This window comes from Typopeltis vanoorti, chromosome 2 (assembly GCF_054136105.1).
Source record: "Typopeltis vanoorti isolate ZY-2024b chromosome 2, IOZ_Tvanoo_1.0, whole genome shotgun sequence".
In the NCBI taxonomy this organism is placed as follows: domain Eukaryota; kingdom Metazoa; phylum Arthropoda; class Arachnida; order Uropygi; family Thelyphonidae; genus Typopeltis; species Typopeltis vanoorti.
The window spans coordinates 158,108,525-158,129,540 of NC_143550.1; the positions used below are offsets into that span (position 1 = coordinate 158,108,525).

The following is a 21,016-nucleotide window of genomic DNA, read 5'->3' on the forward strand; positions in this document are numbered from 1 at the left end:
CCAAAGTGCTCACACACTATACTGCCAACATACCATCACACATAAAAAACTCAGCCCACTTCAAAGCCAGCATAGAAAACCTTACACTCCAAAATACTGACATAATTGTGGCCTTCGGTGGACTGTAGAGGATTATTATGGTTATCCATAGGTCACTGGTTCGACTCCGGCTCAATGGAAAGTTTTTAAGCGCCTCCGTAGCACAATTGTAAGAATGACAGTACATTGCACCCTTCGATTGGAATAGGCCTAAGTTCAATTCTCGTCACAACGGGAGAAATCTTTACCTGGACGATTTTCAATCGAAGGTGAGTTAGCCGATCTCATGCAGAGGTAGCAGGGTTTTTTCTCCTGGAAACTCAGGATTTTCATCCCGCATACAGAAAAATTGTCCCTTCAGAACACACTCAATTTACAGACATAGAATACCAGTTGTGGTGGTGGTGGAGGTGGGCGGTAGATGATGTTGATGGAGACGATTCATAGTAGAGGTTCAGTGTAGTGGTTGAGACAGTTGTAGGTGTCCTCCCGTGATGAGTCTTTAGAAATTTAGCTAATCCAAGCTAAATTTCCTCCCGATATCTCAGCCCTATTTCAGTTCACAATGAACTCAGGCTATTTCGTTTGGCAGGGAAAATTCTACAAACAAATAGAGGGAACAGCCATGGGTTCACCACTCTCTCCACCCTTGGAAACTTCTTTATGGAGACTTTTGAAGAGAAAGCTTTAAACTCTGCCCCACAAAAACCAACCATATGGCTTCGCTACGTTGATGATGTGTTCGCTATTTGGCCACATGGCTCTGATACACTCCTCTCCCTCTTAACACACTTAAACAACCAACACCCCAGAATCAAGTTCATCCTGGAAAAAGAGAAAAACAACAGCCTCCCTTTCCTAGACATACTAGTCACCCGCCAGCCTAATGGAACCTTGGTTTTCTCTGTTTATAGAAAGCCCACCCATACAGGCAGATACATTCACCAATAATCCCCCCCCCCCTCACAACAATATGGAGTTATTAAGATACTATACAACAGGGCTAAACTAATCTGTTCAAATGACAATGTTCTAACCATTGAACTAAATCACTTTCTCACCCCCCCCCCCAAAAAAAAAAAAAATCAAAAAATATTGAAACCAGTAAACCACAACCCTCCCACCCTTCACAACAAGGATTACTCCAAATCCATCACCATTCCCTACATCTGAGGCACCTTGGAAAAAATTACCAAAATCTTAAAAAAACATGACTTGACCTCTTGTTACATGCCATATAGAAAATTGGCATCCCTTATCCACTCCACTAAAGACCACCTGATGTATACCAGGTCCCTTGCAGGTGTAAGCTGTTCTACTTTGGCCAAACAGGCAAGACAGCGAATATCAGAATTTCAGAACACAAGGACTACATCTGATTCACCAGTATAGCCGCTCTGGTTTTGCAGACCACGCTCTGGATACATGCCACAGAATACGGTGGAAGAAAGCCACAATAATACACTGTAGCAAAGTTCAAATTTGAAAGACTTTTCATGGAATCAGCCTCAGCTTTAATAAACATGCCAAACCTCAACAAATTTATAGAAAATTTGATAGACTTGCATCAGGAGACCTTCAGCCCAACGGCCAAGAATACCTACATAGACTGCTAGGGAGCACCATCAGGACTTTTAGGAGAAACAATAGCTTCCTCGCTTCATTCCTCATTTACTGTGTGTAGTACCTGCATGCATGTGTCTTTATTTTAAGTTCCTTTGAAGATGGCAATGTGACGTTGCCGAAATATTGGAAATATATATTAAAGCTTATTTAATTTATATTCTAGTGTACATTGTGAATTCCTTAAGTTAATTAATAATCAAGTTTGAGTGCTGTTACCAGTTGGAAGGGGGATCAATCATTCTATGCTGTTGGCACACTCTCCCTCGATGAGTCTTTGGACTCGCTGGAGGTGTCACACAATAATAATAATAATAATAATAAATCATAGATTATATTGCCAGCCTGGTTAGCTGAGTGGTTAGTGTACCCACTCTCCAGTCAAAAGGCTGCGGGTTTGAATCCTGCCATGGGCATGTATTATTATTATTATTCCGGACAACTCCAAAGAGTCGACAGACTCATCAAGGGAGGCCCAAACATCATGTCAAGAACAACTATTCGACATTCACACAGTATCTATCACACCTTGCCGTGAACTCATTCACGGTCGTAGCACCCACAACAGACTCTGGCTGCTTATTCCACTCATTCACCACTCTCCAAGTAAAAAACCTAGCTCTAACACCCTTGTTAACCACATTCTTGCCCAGCTTCCATGCATGGTCCCTAGTCCTCCCACCACCAGTCCTATTTTCAAAAATATCTTCTGGATTAATCTTATAGAAACCCTTCAGTAATTTGAATGTCTCAATCATATCACCCCTTTTCCACCTATCGACCAATTTTTGCAACCTACAAATCTTCAACCTATTCTCATAAGGTTCATTCCACAGACCTGCTATCATCTTGGTCCTCTCTCTGGATCCTCTCCACTTCCTCCCCATCACGAAGAAACCCTGGCATCCATAACTGGGCTCCAGATGGGGTCTTATCAAGGCTCGATACAAAGGAACAATAACTTGTTTGTCTGCATGTTAAAGTATTTTTCAGAAGCCAAGTGATTTGATGAGCTGATTTAGCCACTTTTGCAATGTGCCCCCTAAACTTCAATTCCCTATCCACCAACACTCCCAAATCCCTGGCCTCATCAATCTCCTGGAGTACGGTTCCACCATTGTGATATACTGCTGCTATTCTTTTCACCCCAAAATGCATAACCTTACACTTTGCCACATTAAATTGACATCCATTTTTCCTAGCCCAGTCCTCCAAACTATCCAAATCATCCTGTAACATTTTGACATCCTGTGCACTCACTATTGCTCTACCCAACTTTGCATCATCAGCAAACAAGTGAACACTTCCTCTCAGATCCTTTCCTATATCATTGATGAACAAATTGAAAAGTAGTGGTCCAAGAACAGAGCCCTGCTGCACACCACTAGTCACAAGCCATCTTTTGGACTCAACTCCTGAATAAACCACTCTATGGTATCTCTCCATCAACCACCCTCCTATCCATCTCACCAACCCTATATCCATCCCCATCTGCTCCAGTTTACTGATTAGGGTTCCATGTGGTATCCTGTCAAAGGGCCTTGGCAAGATCCAGTAGAATCACTGTAAATCCATTACCCTTATCCAGTTCAGCCGTCACTGTGTTATAAAACGTGAGCAAGTTACTGAGGCATGATCTACCCTTCACAAAACCATGGATGTTTGTGATTGTCTGTGAAAATACTGCAGTGGTGCTGGGAAGTTAGTGTGGATGATTCCATTTGCTGTGGTTGATGGATTGAGTAGTGGAGATGGAGATTTGTAGAGTAGGTGCCCTCCCTTGATGAGTCTTTGGACTCCTTGGAGGTGTCACATAATAATAATAATAAAATATATTTCTTTCCCATTTACTATAATTCCTCTATTTTTCCAATTCAGATTTTTAACAATTTCTCCTAGGATTGCTGTAAATGATTTAGGTGAAATGGTATCTCCCTGTCTAACTCCCTTTTTTTATAGGAAATTTCATATTTCTTCCTGATTTTATAGCTGCAGTTGAATTTTTATATATATGACTAAGTATATCAATGTAAGTTTTTTCAATTCACTGATTTTTAAGAGCTTCTGAAATAGCTAATGTTGAAATTGAATCAATGCCTTTTCAAAATCAATAAATGTCAGACCTCTGAAAGTTTTTGGTATTCATTTGTCTTTTCAATGATTTATCTTATCACACACATATATATATATATATATGATCAATAGTGCTATTATTTTTCTGAATCCTGCTTCTTCTGGAGTTGCCAAAAATCTAGTTTCTTTTGTATTCTGTTGTTAATGATTTTTGTAAACATTGTTTGATTTTTGTAAAAATTTTGTATATTGTTGAAAGGAGACTATTATGTGGATTTTCAATATCTTCTCTGTCTCTCTTTTTCAAAACTATAATAAGGATTGCATTAATCCAACTCTTTGGTATTCGTTTCTGTCTTGGGCATGATGTATAAATTTTATTTAACATAGTCATGACTGGTTCACCACCTGCTTCCAGAACTTTTCTTGGTAACTGATCTTCACCTGGTGTCTTTCCATTATGCATGCTGAACTTTGCATACTGAACTTCTATTAAGTATTAAAATAGTTTGTGTCTGTGTCTTGGACAATATATTTTCTGTTGATTAAAATATCATCTGTTTCATTAAACACCTCTCCGTTACTTTACCATTGAAGTCTCCCAAGAAATTGTATAGACTATATCATTGCTGTGTACTAGTTGGTCTAGTGTTTCATAAATTGCATCTATATCTTCCTCTGTGTGGTCTGAGGTCGTTGCATAATCTTATATAATTCTTAATTTATGACGTCTATTTATTTTAAGGTAGAGTTCTGCAATCCCATTTCTGACTTATTTTATTTCATGTATTTGATCTTTTATGGAGTGGTTAATTAGTATGCCAGTTCTTCCTTGGGATCTTGGATTGTCACCATAACTATAGAGTAGATGTCTATTCTTTAGATTGATACTATTTTCACCATGTCTCTGAGTTTCACTCAATCCAGTGATGTCTCATTTTATCTTTTTTGCTTCCAATTGTAATTCTTCTAATCTTGTTTGTCCTAATAATTACCTACAGTTATTTTCTAGTAAACAAAGTTAATTCTGTTAACCTAATTTGCTAAATCTGTACTTAAACAGCTGTCCAAGGGTTCCTTGGACACCTGTTTAAGTGTCTATCCAATGGTTCACTTTAGTGAGTACGGGAGTGGAAAACCTATGGTATCTGATGCTGGACCATGCCTTACTTCACATAATATAAATCTATTATATTATCTATAGATTGGTCCCTATCCTTCTTTCTTTCTTTTATTCTTACACCTTCCTCCCTGTGAGTATTCAAAGACTAGGGGTGAACCTTTCCTGTCTTACACTGTTCTTCTCATGCAGTGGAAGTCTGCCTTCTCTCCCACCATACCCAGCTAAAGCTAGAAGAACAAATGCAGCCGAGTGGCAGCAAGGTTGCCAAAACCTCTTATGAATAGAGAATCATTATGGAACCAAGATAATGCTACTGCATGTGGAGCAGCTGATACAACTGTTTTCAGATCAAGGAAACAGTTGAGAAATATGCTATGTGGTCAGCTCAAAATGTAATCCACCTCCTAATGTTGAATATAAGGACACTTCTTAAACCAGGAAAAACCAAATTGATGGAGAAAGAGCTAGAGAGGATTAAGTGGGATATAATAGGTATTGCCAAAGCATGCTGGTCAGGAGAAGGTGGTAAATTTGAAGAATGGGAGACTATTTTACTAAGGAAGAGAAGAGAAGATAACATCCACAAAGAGGGAGTTGTGATATTAATCAGCAATTGCTTAAAGAACTCCATTTTAACCTTAGAACCACATGGTCCAAGAATTATAATAATTAGATTAAAAGGAAAAAAGGGTGGCACACCATTTGGCAACTCCTGTAGGTGGAGATGACCTGCTAATGCTTCTGCCTGGTATCTCCACTTGGGCCTGGCTCCCACTGAAGAGACCTTAATAAAGGTCGAAACTAGTCTGGGTTGTGACCCTTCCCTTAATGCATAACATTAGACATATCTGCAAGGAGATGTGTTTTGCATTAAGGGAGATGCTGAGATAGGAGTGTTGGTAGCTTGCTCCACCTTTGCAAGGAGTGTCCTGGTGTTGTACCACCTTACCCCAGTCCTGAAGATACTTTCAGGCGCAAACTTTGTTTGCTCACACTTGGATAAAGGATTAAACTAAATTTATTATAAACTTTCAAAAGGAAAAAGGATTTTGTTTTTCAAAATTATCCAAATTTATGATGTAGATCAGTCATATGAAGAATTAGATACTTTCTACCAGCAAGTATCTATTTCTTCATCTTTGTTTTGTCAATAAGGTCCTACAGGACCTTATTGACAAAATATACAAAAAAGGATATCCTAATAGTAATGAGAGACTTCAACACCAAGGGAGATTTATGCCAGAAATGAAAGATTTGATAGGCAAATTTGGAGTGGACAAGATAAACAAAAGAGGTGAAAGACTGCTGGAATTCTATAAACATAACAATCTGTTCCATAGACCATCATACAAATACCCATGGGCATCTTCAGATGGTATGATTAAAAATTGTATTGATTACATTCTGACAAAAAATAACTGGAAATCCTCAATCAAAATGTAAGAACACTAAAGAAAGCAGATTTTGATCATGAATTACTAGCTGCAAAGATTAAGTTAAAATTTAATAATAATAAACTAAAGACTCTAAGCAACATTATTATCATAATAAACTGAAAGTTAAAACTGTGCAAAACTACAGAAATATAATAGAAGCAGAGTTAAAAAAATAACCTGTGACAGTGTAAAAAAATACATGGCAGAGCAGTTATTGTAAATGCTGCAAGAAAGATATTTGTTACTAGATGCTAGAGCAAATAACGAGTGGATAACTACAGACATTTTGGAAAAGAGAAAATACAGAGGAAAATAAGCAACCTTATAAAAGAGTGAAAACAAAATAGATAGAATGCGCAGATCTATTAAAAATGCTTGGTTAGTAGAAAAAGAAAAAAATGTATGGAGAAGCCAATGAAAAGAATGATAGCAAGACTGTATATAAAATTATAAAAGAATTAACAAAAACACTCCAAAACAGATCACTAAAAATGAAGATAAAAACAATACTGAAACTGAAAACAATTCAAGAGTTTTAAAAAATTTAGAAAGAAGATTACTATATACTTTATCTAGGAAAAGAAGATTGGAAAAAACATAATAAATAAAGAGACAGACAGAGAAAAAGCACCATTCATGATAAAAGAAGAAATTTTGAATACAATAAACCAAATGATTTTATCTAGGTCACCTGGTTATCATGAACTTCCTACCGAACCGTGGAAATATGGTGGCATAGTGGTCATCAATGCTTGAACTTTTTAACCAAATACTATATACTGTTGAAATTCTAGATGACTGGAAGACAGGCATAATAATACCAATTTTCAAAAAAGGGAGATAAATAAAGTTGTGAAAATTATAGATCCATAACATTGCTAAATCATAGCTTCAAGATCTTCACACACATTATTCCTATAGAATCCAAACTTTAATGAAGGAGACAATAGGAGAAGATCAAGCAGGCTTCTAACCTGGAAGGTCTATTATAGACCATATTTTTACAATTAATAGTCTGGTTGAAAAGTATTTGGCATACAACTTACCGATATACTGTAATTTTATTAACTTCAAACAAGCATTCGATTCCAGTGACAGGAACAAAATGACCAACATCTTAAAATCATGACATTAGATTTTAAGATGTTGATTCAGAACTACAAACCTTTATTGCGAATTATTATAAAGCTTCCAAAGCAACTGTCAAATTTAACAAAATAAAAACAGATAAATTCAAAATAGAAAAATTCATTCAGGGTTGCCCACCTTACAAAATTTATTTATTATCTAACTTGAAGAAATATATACAAATAATATTATTATTCTTGCAGAATCTACAGAACAACTGGAAAAACCAATAAAAATTTTAAATGAAGAGTGCAAAACTTTTGTAATGAAAAGTTTTAGCAAAACTAAAGCAATGAAAAAAGGAAGAGATGAGTAAAAAATTTCAATAAATTTAGAAAATCATATACTTGAACAAGTAGAGCAAGAGGAAGCTATATCCAGTACTCATAACCTCAATAACACAGAAACAGTAAAATACAGACTTAATAAAGAATGGTCTAATATGAATAAATTAAACAAAATATGAAAAAAATAACAGCATTTCAAAAAAGCCTCAAACTAAAACTCTGTAAAGCTATTATTATACTTATAGCAATGTATGGAGCTGAGACTTGGGCACTCAATTCAGAAAGAAATACAGAAAATCAGAGCATTCAAAATGAAATGCTTAAGAAAACTAAATAACACTTACTGGTCAGAACACAAAACAAATGAGCAAGTCACAAATTAAACTCTAGAGAATGTCCTTTCAAAGACTACCGAATATAGTGATTATTGATTATATAGACTATGTAGATTACCAAATACATCTTGAAAGGAATCAAGGAAGATAATCAAGGGACTGACCAAAAAGAACTTGACTACAGTTTTTGAAGGAAAGATCACAATTATTGAGCTTCAGAGAAATGATAGAAATGGCCAATGATAGAACCAGATGGCAAAGATTTGTTTGTAGGGAACTAAACCCATCATCTGATGAATGAGAAAGAAGAAGAAGAAGCAGCAGCTATATCCAGTTTAGTATATTGATTTGTAACATTATTATGTTATAAACCCTTATGATGAGTAAACTTATTTTGAAGATCTTATTTTCTCAGAGCAGCTTGAATAATCATCAAATTATGAAACTTCAGATTATATTCAGATTTTTGTGCACTGACATATCAATTCTGTCCAAAGGCACTTAAAATTATTGACTCTTATTCTGTGTTATTCAGAATTTTTTTTAGAATTTTTTAGAATTTTCTTTCCAGCAATAGAGGTTGATTGCTGGAAAGCTTTAATGAAGATTTAAAGAAAGAGATTAGGATTAGAAGATGATAAAGCTGACATGCCTTTTTTTAGTTAGATTTAAAAAAAATTTTTTTTAAGAAACATATATTATTATTATTATGGGTATCTTCATGGAGTCGGTAGACTCATCCTGGGAGACCCAAACTATCAAAACAGTATCTATCACATCTCTTCTTGAATTCATTTACAGACAAAGAACTCACAACTGAGTCAGGCAATGCATTCCACTCATTCACCACCCTCCAGGTGAAATATCTAGTTCTCACACCCTTGTTAGCCACACTTTTCCTTATTTCCAGGGATGACCTCTTGTTCTTCCATCACTATCTCATAGCTGAAATATTTCCTCTGCATCAATCTTATAAAAACCTTTTAGTAATTTAAATGTTTCTATCATATCCCCTCTTCTCCACCTATCAACCAACCTCTGCAATCCAAGCTCTCAATCTATTAATATAGGGAGCATTTTTTTCATCACTCACCAACTTAGTCACTCCTCTGAACCCTCTCAACAACCTCCTCATCTCCAAGGAATCCAGATGACCAGACTTGAGCACAGTAATCCAAATGCTGCAAGAAAGATACTTGTTACTAGAGGCTAGAGCAAATAACGTGTGGATAACTACACAAATTTTGGAAACTTTAGAAGAAAAAAAGAGTTAAAAAAATACTCTGAACAGAGAAAATGCAGAGGAAAATAAGCAACTTTATAAATGAGCAACTTTATCAATGCCTTATAGAGGGGAATCATCATCATCATCACGAACCATGGGCTCACTGCCTGTTGATGTCTGATGCCTGTTTCACTATCTTCTTCCACCTTTCTTTGTCCAGTGCACAGTGTCGCAGTTTTTGTACACCCATTCCATACCAGTCTTTTATATCATCTATCCATTCTCTGTATGGTCTACCTCTTTTGTTTAAACCATTCAAAATACTAAACATAAATGTCTTTATCTTCCGGTCCGCACTCATTCTACAGATGTGTCCAAATAATTGCAACTTCCGTTTTATAATCTTCTGCATTAGATTCTGTTTTGGCTGTATCTTCTGATAGAACTCTTCACCGGTGATTTTCTGTACCCATCCTATTCTTAGAATCTTCTTGTAACAAGTTCTTTCAAATGCTAAAATTCTTTTTCTTGATTCCTTATTTATTACCCACATTTCAGATCCGTACAGTACACCGCTGAAAATGCATGTTTCCAATACTCTTAGTTTTGTTTGCAGATTGATCACTTTACCTTTCCAGATTTTATCCATGGCCTTCAGATTTGTTCTTCCCTTTGCAATCCTGATCTTTATTTCTTTTTTACAGTCCAAGTCATATGTCAGTTTACTTCCCAAATTTGTGAATTGTTCTACATTTTCTATGTCAGTTCCATCCACTTGTATCTTTTGTTTCATGTTCTTCTCATGAAAAACAAAGACAATGGTATTTGGTGAGAAGAACATGAAACAAAAGATACAAGTGGATGGGACTGACATAGAAAATGTAGAACAATTCACATATTTGGGAAGTAAACTGACATATGACTTGGACTGTAAAAAAGAAATAAAGATCAGGATTCATAACAAGTCCAAATCTCTTCCCTTCCTCATTTAACAGTTTCAGTGTTTTTTGTAGTTCTCTTTCGTCTTCTTCAATAATAACAATGTCATCTGCAAATCTCTGATTGTTAATTCTCATTCTGTGTACAGATATTTCTTTGGCATCTTCTTTCATTTTATCCATTGCTCTTTCTAAATGTGCAATGAAAATGTTGGTGATATTGAGTCTCCCTGTCTAGTACCTCTGCTTGTTTTAAACCATTTCCCCAAATCATCACCTATTCTAACTGCTGCAACTGCATTCTGATAAACATCTTTTAATATAGCTATTAGTTTTTTATCAATTTCATAGGATTCCAGAACTGCTAATGTCACTTTCTGGTCAATAGTGTCAAATGCTTTCTGAAAATCAACAAAGCAAGTATACAGTATATGTTTTTGTTTTTTCTCCTAGCTTTCTCTGCTATTAACCTCATTGTCAAAATCTGTTGAATTGTAGTTCTATCCTTCCTAAATCCTGCTTGCTCGTCTGCAAGGTATGCTTCCAATTGTGTTCTCAATCTTTCTCCCAATATGATCATCATCACTTTACCAAGGTGACTTATCAAGGCAATTGTTCTATAATTTTTACATTCTAGCTTATTTCCTTTCTTGTATAATGTTTCTAATATTGATTTTACCCACTCCTCTGGCATTTTCCCTTCTTTCCATACCATATTACATAGTTAGTGCATTTCTGTAACCATACTTTCACCACCATATTTAATCATTTCTCCAGTAATGTTATCGTTACCAGGACTCTTGTTGTGTTTTAGCTGTCCTATTGCTTTTTCTACCTCTCCTCTTAAAATGTCCATATCATGTTCATTACCTGGTGGTGATATCTGCTTCAATTCTTCAATCAGTTTCCAACACTATCTGAATCCAGTTTTTCTTCATATAACTCACTACAGTATCTTGCCCACTGCTGTACAATTTTTTCTTTATTCATCAATGCTTTGCCTTTTTCATCTTTAATTGTGGTCTGTTTTGGTTGCCACTTTCTATTAATGGTTCTGATAATTTTGTATACCTCTCTTGTTTTATGCTCTCCATAGTACTGTTCTATATTGTTGCATTGGGCTTCTAACCATTTCATCTTATCCATTCTGACTGCTTTTTTCACCACATTACACTTTCTTCTATATTGCTCTTCTATTTGTTCTGATGTATCCTTTCTTATCTTCAACATTCTTTTCTCCTGTACTAACTTCAGTGTTTCTTGTGTAATCCATTTCTTCATGATCTTCTCTTCTTCTGATACTGTTTCTTCAACTGCATCTTCTATTGCCTTCATTACTCTTTTCACTCTTAAATTCGAGTTTTTTTCTTTCTCCACACTTTTAAGTTTCTCTTCTAACACTGTTCTGTACCTTCTTCCTATTTCTGCTTCACTTATTTGTTCTGTATCTCTTCTATTCTGATGTTGGGGTGTATATTTCTTTTTTAATTTCATCTTGATGTTTGCAATCACTAAACTATGGTCCAAGTCTATATCTGCTCCTTGAAAAGTTCGACATTGCTGCTGTACTGATATTATCCACCTTCTTTTAATCATAATCATATCAATCATGTTTTTGGTTTTCCCATCATTTGATCGCCATGTCCATTTTCTACACTCCTTTTGTTGGAATCTTGTGTTACAGATCATCATCTCGTGGTCCACAGCAAATTCTAACAATTTTTCACCTCATTCATTTCTTTCTCCAAAACCATATTTTTCCATGACTCTTTCCCAACCATCATTATCTATTCCAACTTTGGCATTCCAATCTCCTTCAATAATTATCACATCTTGCTTTGGTATTGTTTCTGTTGTCTCTGTCAGATCTTTGTAGAATAAGTCAGTATCCTCATCGGTGCTGTCAGATGTGGGTGCATATATCTGGACTATTGATATGTTGAATGGCTTTACCTGAAATCTTGCTACTATGATTTGTTCGTTAACTGGTTTGTAGCCTAACAGTGCCTCTTGAGCTCTTTTGCTAAGAAGGAAGCCAACTCCTGCTTTGTGCATGGTGTCATATCCTGACCATATTACTTTGCATCCATTGATCTCTCTAGATGATGTCCATCTCATCTCTGCCAATCCTAGTATATTCCACCAATATCTCTTCATTTCCTCACGAAGTAGTTCTAATTTTCCTGACATCCAGAGTGTCCGCACATTACACGTTCCTACTGATAACAGTTCTGTTAGTTTCAGTTTCTGTTTCCTTTCAGTATCCCACTTTTCGATCCAACCCCGATCGCTCGATTGGTAGCGCGGGCCTTGTTTATCTGGGCGACGCCCGAGCCAGCATGTTGTAGCTGTTGATTGTATAGGTATCAGATAACAGTCGTGTTTTTTCTTTATGATCAGAGCATCGACACTTATCTGACCAACCCTTCTACTTTATCCAGGCTTGGGACTGGCATGAGACCCTAAGGATCCCATGGCGGAGTAATGAGGGGAATAATAACCTCTTTATCTCTGGATGTTATTGTGTTCTTCAGTAACCAAGCAATCCTATGTGCAATCTTGGACATCTTAGCAATGTGTCTGAACTTCATCTCCCTATCCACCAATGCCCTCAACTCCCTAGCATCATCAATCTCTTGGAGTACCGTTCTATCAATGTATTATACAGCTGGTAATCTTTTAATCCCACAATGCATAACTTTACACTTTTCCACATTGAACTGACATCCATTACCTTTTGTCCATTTTGGCAGCTTATTTAAATCATCCTGCAAACTCTCAACATCATGCTTTGAATTTTGAGAGAAAGTAGTTTTGTTTAAATCTTAAGAAGCAATAGCAAAAATGAGCCAAGCCACATTTCCAGTCTCCAACTTTTTCTTTAACCTTTTGCATTCATTGCCCTTACCAGCTTTAATTTCTTCAAATTCAACTTCAGAGCTTTTCTTTATTTTACCTGCCCCCTAAAAATTCCCCATTTCCTAATGCTCCTGCTGAACCCAGTTTATGACATCAACATGCAGTTGGCAAAATCAGTGTAAACTTTCTAACCTCTTAGTTATATTCCCTATTGTAAAATTCAGCAATTTAGAATTCAACTTGCTCCTCTGAGGACAACTTTGCTAATCCAAACTGATTTGTAATACGTGAAAATATATTCATGTCTAAATTTCTCTCTCTCTCTTATGTTACAGGTAAACCAATATTTAAGCGCAAACTTGCTGACTTTGAAGCAGAGGAAGGTGATACCAATATAGAACTCATAGTGGAAGTAGAAGGGTTGCCTTCGCCTACTGTTCGATGGTTAGTTGTTATTGAGTATATAGGTGTTTTACATTCATTATTTCTTTTGTGATTTTTATTTTTTGCTTTCAGTTGTTAATTTCTTTTTAAATAAAAATAATCTTTTACTATTTCCTAGGTTTATTGATGAATTAGACATTACTAGTAGCGAAAATTATAAAGCAGTTTCAGATGAAGCAAAAGGTATTCACAAATTAGCCATCAAGAAAGTAACACCAAAAATGGCTGGAAAATATACTTGTGAGGCAACTAATTCTTGTGGTAAAGCTGACACCAGTGCTGCATTCACTGTTTTCAGTAAGTGAACTGTTCTTCTTTTTCTTTATTTTTTTAAAATTATACTAAATTACCTTTTATAAATATAAATTCTTTTGGAAACACTGCATATTACAAATGAAGCATAGCTGAAATATTTGTAAACTAACAACAAATTAGCTCCCAATGTTTTATTGTTTTTGAAAATATAGTGGAATACAAATCTGTTATATCTTTAAGTTGGGATAAGGCATCTGGAGAAAGTATTGATGAAAGTGAATAATCAGGGAAGCCAAAACTGTTTGGGTGTAGTAAGTGTGTGTATAGACACATTAAAGGTGAGTGAGTTTGAGAATAGAAATGAACAAAAATATCATCATCATCAAATTCCTGATATGTACCTTCAGGGCGTGTACAGGATTTTACTTTGTAAAATCCTGTACACGCCCTGATTTTACAAAGTACATGAAAAAGATCATTACTGATTTCCTGCCAATGATTTTCCTCCAAATTAATGTGTTATCTGTCAAGATAGATGAGCATCACTGATGATAGCAGAGGAATTCAAACTAAGAAGAGAAGAGGTTTAGCAGAAAGGAAGACATGTGGGAAGTAGCACATTACATTTCAGGTATCTGAAATAGAAGCCAACAGGCAGGCGAAATAAATAGTTGGTTGCTAGTATAGAGGAGGAGGTGCAAAGGAATGTATACTGAATATGCATCAGTAAATTAGTTCAGTGCTACAGGAGTGATTATTATGGCAATCTTGAACAGTAGGAACATAAGTAAATTGCAAAGCAAAAAGGGCATATTCAAGGGCAAAGAAAAAAAATGCAAATTTATGCATCTAAGCTAGTAGGATCTTTAAAGGTATCATAACTATCATATAGAAAAAAAAAACACAATAAACACAGTAATAAACTGTAACAGCATATATATTTTGTACTGAAATGAACAGTACATTGTCAGTGTATGGAAAACAACCAATTCAAAAAAAAAAAAAAAGGAATACAAGGTAAATCCAACAATCAGTTTACCATTAAAATAGTTGCTAGTATTACTAGTGAACATAGCAGTATATTTGAATTGTGGTAAGAAGTGTTTTAAATAGCATGTAGGGTGGCTTTTAATCATATAATTGTGCTTTTTTTTTTTTCATGATGGATTAACATATCCTTCAGTAGAGTTTGTTGTTTTTGGAATTTTGTTTGTTTGTTCATTTGTGTTTTTGCAATTTGTTTGTTCCTACTGCTTCTGCCTTCAAAAAATGGCATCCTTAAAGAAGTGCATATCGGTAGCACAGAAAGTTTCAACAAGAAGATCGAGTTTTTCTCTATATTTTTCCAAATAGATCATCGTCATCTGTTCATTGTGCATCCACAGATGCTGTATTGTCACTCCAATGCTCAGTGACGTGCCACACCGGTCCTTGAAATGTAATCCTATTGTATTTTGTATTTTATTGTATTTTGCTTTTCTGGAGGCTTTAACTGTCTGAAGATCAGTCACTCCACACACACAACATCCATCCATCTTATTGACAGTCTACTCCTTCCTCTTTTCCCAGGAAGTCCTTATTACATCCTTTCAATGTATCCAAAATATTTTAACTTTCTTCTGTCAATATCCTTAAGAAGCCTTAAAGTTCTACTGATCTTTTCTAACACCCATTCATTTGTATGCCTTTCAGTATATGATATTCTCAAAAGCTTTTGGTAACACCACACCTCAAAAGCAGTGATGCATTGCTAAAATTATTTCATGTTTGCACTGAAAACTATGAAATATTTATGAACTATTAGAGTGAATGAAAGCAAGGAAAGCAGTAATGTATGTGAAAAGAGTATTGATAGGCTAGAGTGTTTAGAAATGGGAGCTAGAATCAGGACCATAGTAGAAGAGTGTAGGCAAGAGGTGTTAAAAATGAAAAATGAAATGAAGCATCTGGAAGATGAAATTAAACACCTAAAGAAGAGATTGGCTGATGGGAATGAGAAGAATGAAGTTAGTATTACGAAGAAAGAGTCAAAGAATAGTTGTATATCATTGTATGGGGGACTCAATCATTAGAGGTGTGATAGCTAATAAAATATACAAACCATGCTTTCCTGGTAGAACAATGAGATGAATAACTGATGCATTGCAGAGAAGTAAAGAGCAAGCATCAGAATAAGTGGTAGTAGTAGTGGTGTTAGGCATTTAGAATGGTTATTGTTTGGTGAGAAGGCAAAGAATCAAGAAGTTAATTAGCTAATGATCAAAGGGTACTTGTGAAGCAGGATAGTGTAGCAAAACTGATTGTATGACAGGGGGAAGATGGATGCAAGATTGAAGATGTGGTTGCAGCAGCACAAGGTGATGGAATGCATAAAGATGAGGATGAGATGGGTATGAATGGCAATTAGAGTCAGGATCGAGGATATGGGAGTGGTCAGACTAAGAGAGAGGTTAGTAGCTAGAGTAGAGAATGTTAGTGCTAGTAGAATGGCCTCAGAGACTCTATTAATGCAACAAACTCTTATTTGTAATAAGAGTTTATTTCATTAATTGAGTTAGTATATCCAAAGATAATCAGTATGAGTGAAACTTGGTTGACTAAGGATGATGTGATGTTTGGAATAGAAATGGAAGAATATACAATTTACTAGAAGTAGGAAGGTGAAAAGAGGAAGGGGAGTGCTGTTAATGATTGCAGAAGAATTATGTCTTCAAAGTGTGGAAGTTGATAGTACATGTGCAGATATTGTATCTTTGCTATGAAATTGAAATTATTAGGCTGGTATATCTGATAGGATGCTCTTTATAGGCCAGGGAATGTAAAGAATACTGATTGTGAAAGGTTTAAGCAAAGTAGTTGGGAATGTAAAAAGAAGGAGATCTTTATAGGAGAATTTAATTACAGGAACATAGAATGGAAGAATGAGATTGTGTATGGTAACAAGAAAAGTGAGTTCGTTGAATTTCTGAGGGATAAATATTTTAGGCAGCATGTAACTGAAGCAAGTTGAGGTTTTAGTGTTTTTGGTTTGGTGATAACTTTGGTTTGGTGATAACTTTGGTTTGGTTAATACATTGTTAACAAGGTATTAACATTACCACCAGGAAGCTCTGTAGCCAATTATGTTGGGTAAATGAGCTGTGCAGAAAAGATGTTGACATGGAGGCAGTATCTGAACAAGCAAGGTACGAATGCATACCAAGAGTTAAGTGAGTAAATAGAGTAGGAGAAATGGATGAACAGTGGAATCAAGCAAGCTGTATTAGAAAAAAAAAAAGTCATGAGAAGGTACAGGACAGTTGGTGGAGATCGGATCCATTAAGAGTATAAAGTGCAGGCTAGGAAGGTGATGGGCATGGTAAAGAAAGAAAAGGTGCAGTATGAAAGGAGATTGGTTTGTCAGGCTAAGATTAATTCAAGTGAATTTTCTTCATAAAGCAAACAAGGGGAATAATTCAGACAAGTTGACAGTAGTGCATGGTCATGGGCAGGGCCGACTCTACCGAAGGTGCAAAACGTGCATTTGCACGGGGTGGCAAATTTTGTGGGGAGTCAAAATTGTCCTAAAGTATACAAAAAATAAATCTTGAAAAAGTCATTTATTCCCTCTGTTGAAACCAGACTTCAGGATGTCGTTAGTTAAATTTTTACATAATAAAACTTCATTGTAAAATCATAATAATTAAAAGAATGTAGTGCTAAAGGGTTAATTCTCTCTCATTCTCTCTGTTTCTGTAAAAAATATAATTTATGATCATTTTTCATTAACTTATGAATTTTTATTAGCTAATGCTACTATTTAGAATTTATGATCAGCTTAAGGGTCAAAGCTGTATAACTGAGAGGAGACCTCCACATAGCCTTTAAAGGAATGCAGAGAACCGACCAGGGCTTCTGACCTAATGTTCAATCCTCACCTTCTCATGGTGCACCCTGTTGGGTATCTACATGGATACTGAACGGACGAGGATGGGCTGGCACTTTGGGATTTAGCCAACCAAATTGTATTCTTATTGGTTAAACCAAAATATAGAATGATGGTACAACAAGACAAAATTTCATGCCGGCTGGGGCGTCGCCCGGTTAAACAAGGCCCCCGTTGTTTTTGTCAGGGAACCAGGGCGAACAGCGAAAAGTCAGCTACTGGAACAAATCTGAAAATAAACCCCAACCCGACATCACCAGAGTTAAAGATCGGTACTATCAACGTAAGAAGCCTGAATGGCAAAGAAATGAAGCTAGCTGAGGAATTAGATAAGTACCAGATCGACATAATAGGGGTGACTGAAACAAAAAAGACCAAAACTGGTGAGATCTTTCTGAGCAATAAATACAAAATGTTATATTCAGGCAATGACAATCAAGGAAAAGAAGGAGTAGCCGTAGTATTCAACACAAAATACGAGGCTAATCTTCTTGAATGGCAGGCAGTCTGAAGTAGAGTAATGTGGGCAAATATGAGAATGGGGAACTGGACAATGAGACTTATTTGTGCCTATGGTCCCACAGAAGGTTCTACTAAGGTAGAAATGGAGGAATTTTTTGAGGCTTTAGAAAAATCAACTGACACAATGAAAAATGAAAAGTTGGTCCTTGTTGGGGATCTAAATAGCAGAGTAGGAAATGATTGTGAGACATACAAAAATATTTTGGGAAAATTTGGAGAAAAGAGCAAAGCTAATAATAATGGCAAATATCTGTTGGATTTCTGCTCAGGACATGGACTGGTTATTACTAACACCATGTTCCAACATAAAAATGTGCACAAACTCACATGGAGAGAAGAGGCTAGGAATAAGAAAAGTCTCATTGACTATGTTATTGTTGATAGTGATGTTTTCTCCCTGGTGCAGGACACCAGAGTGTACAGAGGATTTGAAATTGGAAGTGATCACTATTTAGTCTTGAGCAGGATAAAATTGAATTTCATATTGAAAGGAATAACATGTAAGAAAGTTTTAAAGCAAATAAAAGTTGAGCAGCTCTCAGATGTGAACTGTAGACTAAAATACACAAAGATTGTTGAAGAAAAAATGAAAGAGTTTGAGAACAGGAATCAAACCTTGAAGATTCAGTGGCAAACTCTGAAGAAAACATTGATTGATTCTGCCAGAGAGGCATGTGGTAAGGTTGTTTGTAAGGATAAAAAAAATGAGAACTCCCTGGTGGACATAGGAAGTTAAAGAGGCAGTGAAGGAAAAGAAGAAAGCATACCAAAAGTTCCTGTCAAATAAGTCAGCTTGTGCTCTTAGAGAATATAGAGACAAATGCAAGAATGCTAAACACTGTGTAAAACTAGCTAAACAAAAGTCATGGGAGGACTTTGGCAAGAATATAGAAAATAAATATCAAGAAGGTGGCAATATATTCTTGAGGTTGTTGAAGAAGCTTAAGAATGGAGGAAAGAGTGCTGTAAAAGCAGTTAGAGATGATAAAGGTGACATAAAAACTGGAGAAAAAGATATCCTTGAAGTATGGAGTAATTACTTTGAAAAACTGCTAATTGAAACAAGCAGTGATGACAGCATAGTGGTAAAAAACACTGACCATGCATGCAGGCAGGAATACATATCCATACTTGAAGTAGAAAAAGCCATCAAAGGCTTGAAGTGGAAAGGCAGCTGGAGTAAATGATATTCATCCAGAAATGCTGAAGTATGGTGGTATAAGAGTCTTACAGTGGCTGGACTGCATAGTTCAGAAAGCCTGGTCAGAGGGACGAATTCCCGATGATTGGAGTAGAGCTCTCATAGTACCCATATATAAAAAGAGAAATAAAACTGCATGTGAGAATTACAGAGGTATTTCACTACTGAGTGTTCCTGGCAAGAACTATGCAAGTATGCTTGAGAAACGGTTTAGAAGAATTGTGGAAGAAAAGCTTGGTGAAGAACAAGCTGGATTCAGGCCAAACAGAGGCTGTCAGGATCAGATCTTCACTTTACGACAAACAGTCGAGAAAGCATGGGAATATAACAAAGATCTGTATTTAAGTTTTGTCGATTTGGAAAAGGCATATGATAAGGTGCCAAGAGAGACGCTATTCAATACGCTGCAGTTATATGGTGTCAATGGGGCATTATATCAAGCAATACTTAGTGTTTATTTGAGTTGTAAGTCAGCAGTTAGAATTGAAGGAAGTACAGGAAGATGGTTTAATGTTAAATCTGGTGTAAGACAAGGATGTACATTATCCCCTATGTTATTCATTATCTATATGGATCACATTATGAAGGAAAGTGGTATTAAACATGATATCAAATTTGGAGATGTTAATGTCAGCTCTTTGCTTTATGCGGATGATGTTATACTTCTAAATAAATCTGCTACAAGTCTGCAAGATTCTCTGACTAAATTGAATAGTTGTTGTAATAGATATGGTATGAAGGTCAGCAATAAAAAGACAAAGACAATGAAAATAGGCAGAATCATTGAAAATGTCAACTGTGTTGTGAATGGAGAACCTGTGGAACAAGTAAAACATTTCAGCTACTTAGGCACGATTTTTACTGAAGATGGTAAATTAAATATAGAAATAGACAACAGAATCAGCAAAGCTGGTATGGTGGGAAGTCAGTTGAATAAATTCATATGGAATAAGAGAGAAATTAGTCGGAACACTAAATTAGTGTATACAAGACAGTGTTCAAACCAGTTTTAACTTATGGATCTGAGAGCTGGGTCAGAAGTAAAACACTTGACCAAAGACTAGAGACCGCAGATATGAGAGTCCTGAGAAAGATTATAGGTGTGAACAGATGGCATCAATGGCAATATCATATTAAAAACGAGGATATTATGAAAGAACTTGAAATTGTCAGCATCCAGGAATGCGTTAGCAGAGCTAATCTCAGGTGGTATGGTCACCTAAACAGAATGGGCGAGGAAAGATTAGCAAAACAAGTGCTCTCTGCCAGGTTGGCAGCAAAATGACCCAGAGGAAGACCAAGATATAGGTGGATTGATACGGTACAAAGTGCCTTAGACGATAGAAATATAAGATCTGATAATGTTGGAGTCTTGACAAGTAACAGACTGATTTGGAGGAAAATTGTAGATAGGAAGTAATGATATAATTTTTTCATATAATACTATCATATCCTGTACATCCCTTGTGGGTACATGGCAGGAATTTGATGATGATGATGATGTTGAAGCCTAGCTTAACATCATGGCTTTTAAGAGGTCATTAAAAGATTTTTTTTAAGAGGAAGTGGCGACAAAATATGCTACTGCACGGGGCGAAAAAAT

The 21,016-nt window shown here is 35.9% G+C and overlaps 1 protein-coding gene across 1 annotated transcript in view; it reads left to right on the plus strand.

Moving 5' to 3' along the window:
- Positions 1-21,016, plus strand: part of LOC150109564 (protein Obscurin-like) — a 1,271,613-nt gene that overhangs the window by 520,967 nt on the left and 729,630 nt on the right. Inside the window, exons 42-43 of the mRNA XM_090402667.1 lie at positions 13,402-13,510; positions 13,629-13,807. Of these exons, the coding sequence (XP_090258793.1) occupies positions 13,402-13,510; positions 13,629-13,807 (288 nt within the window). The remainder of the gene's footprint in view (positions 1-13,401; positions 13,511-13,628; positions 13,808-21,016) is intronic.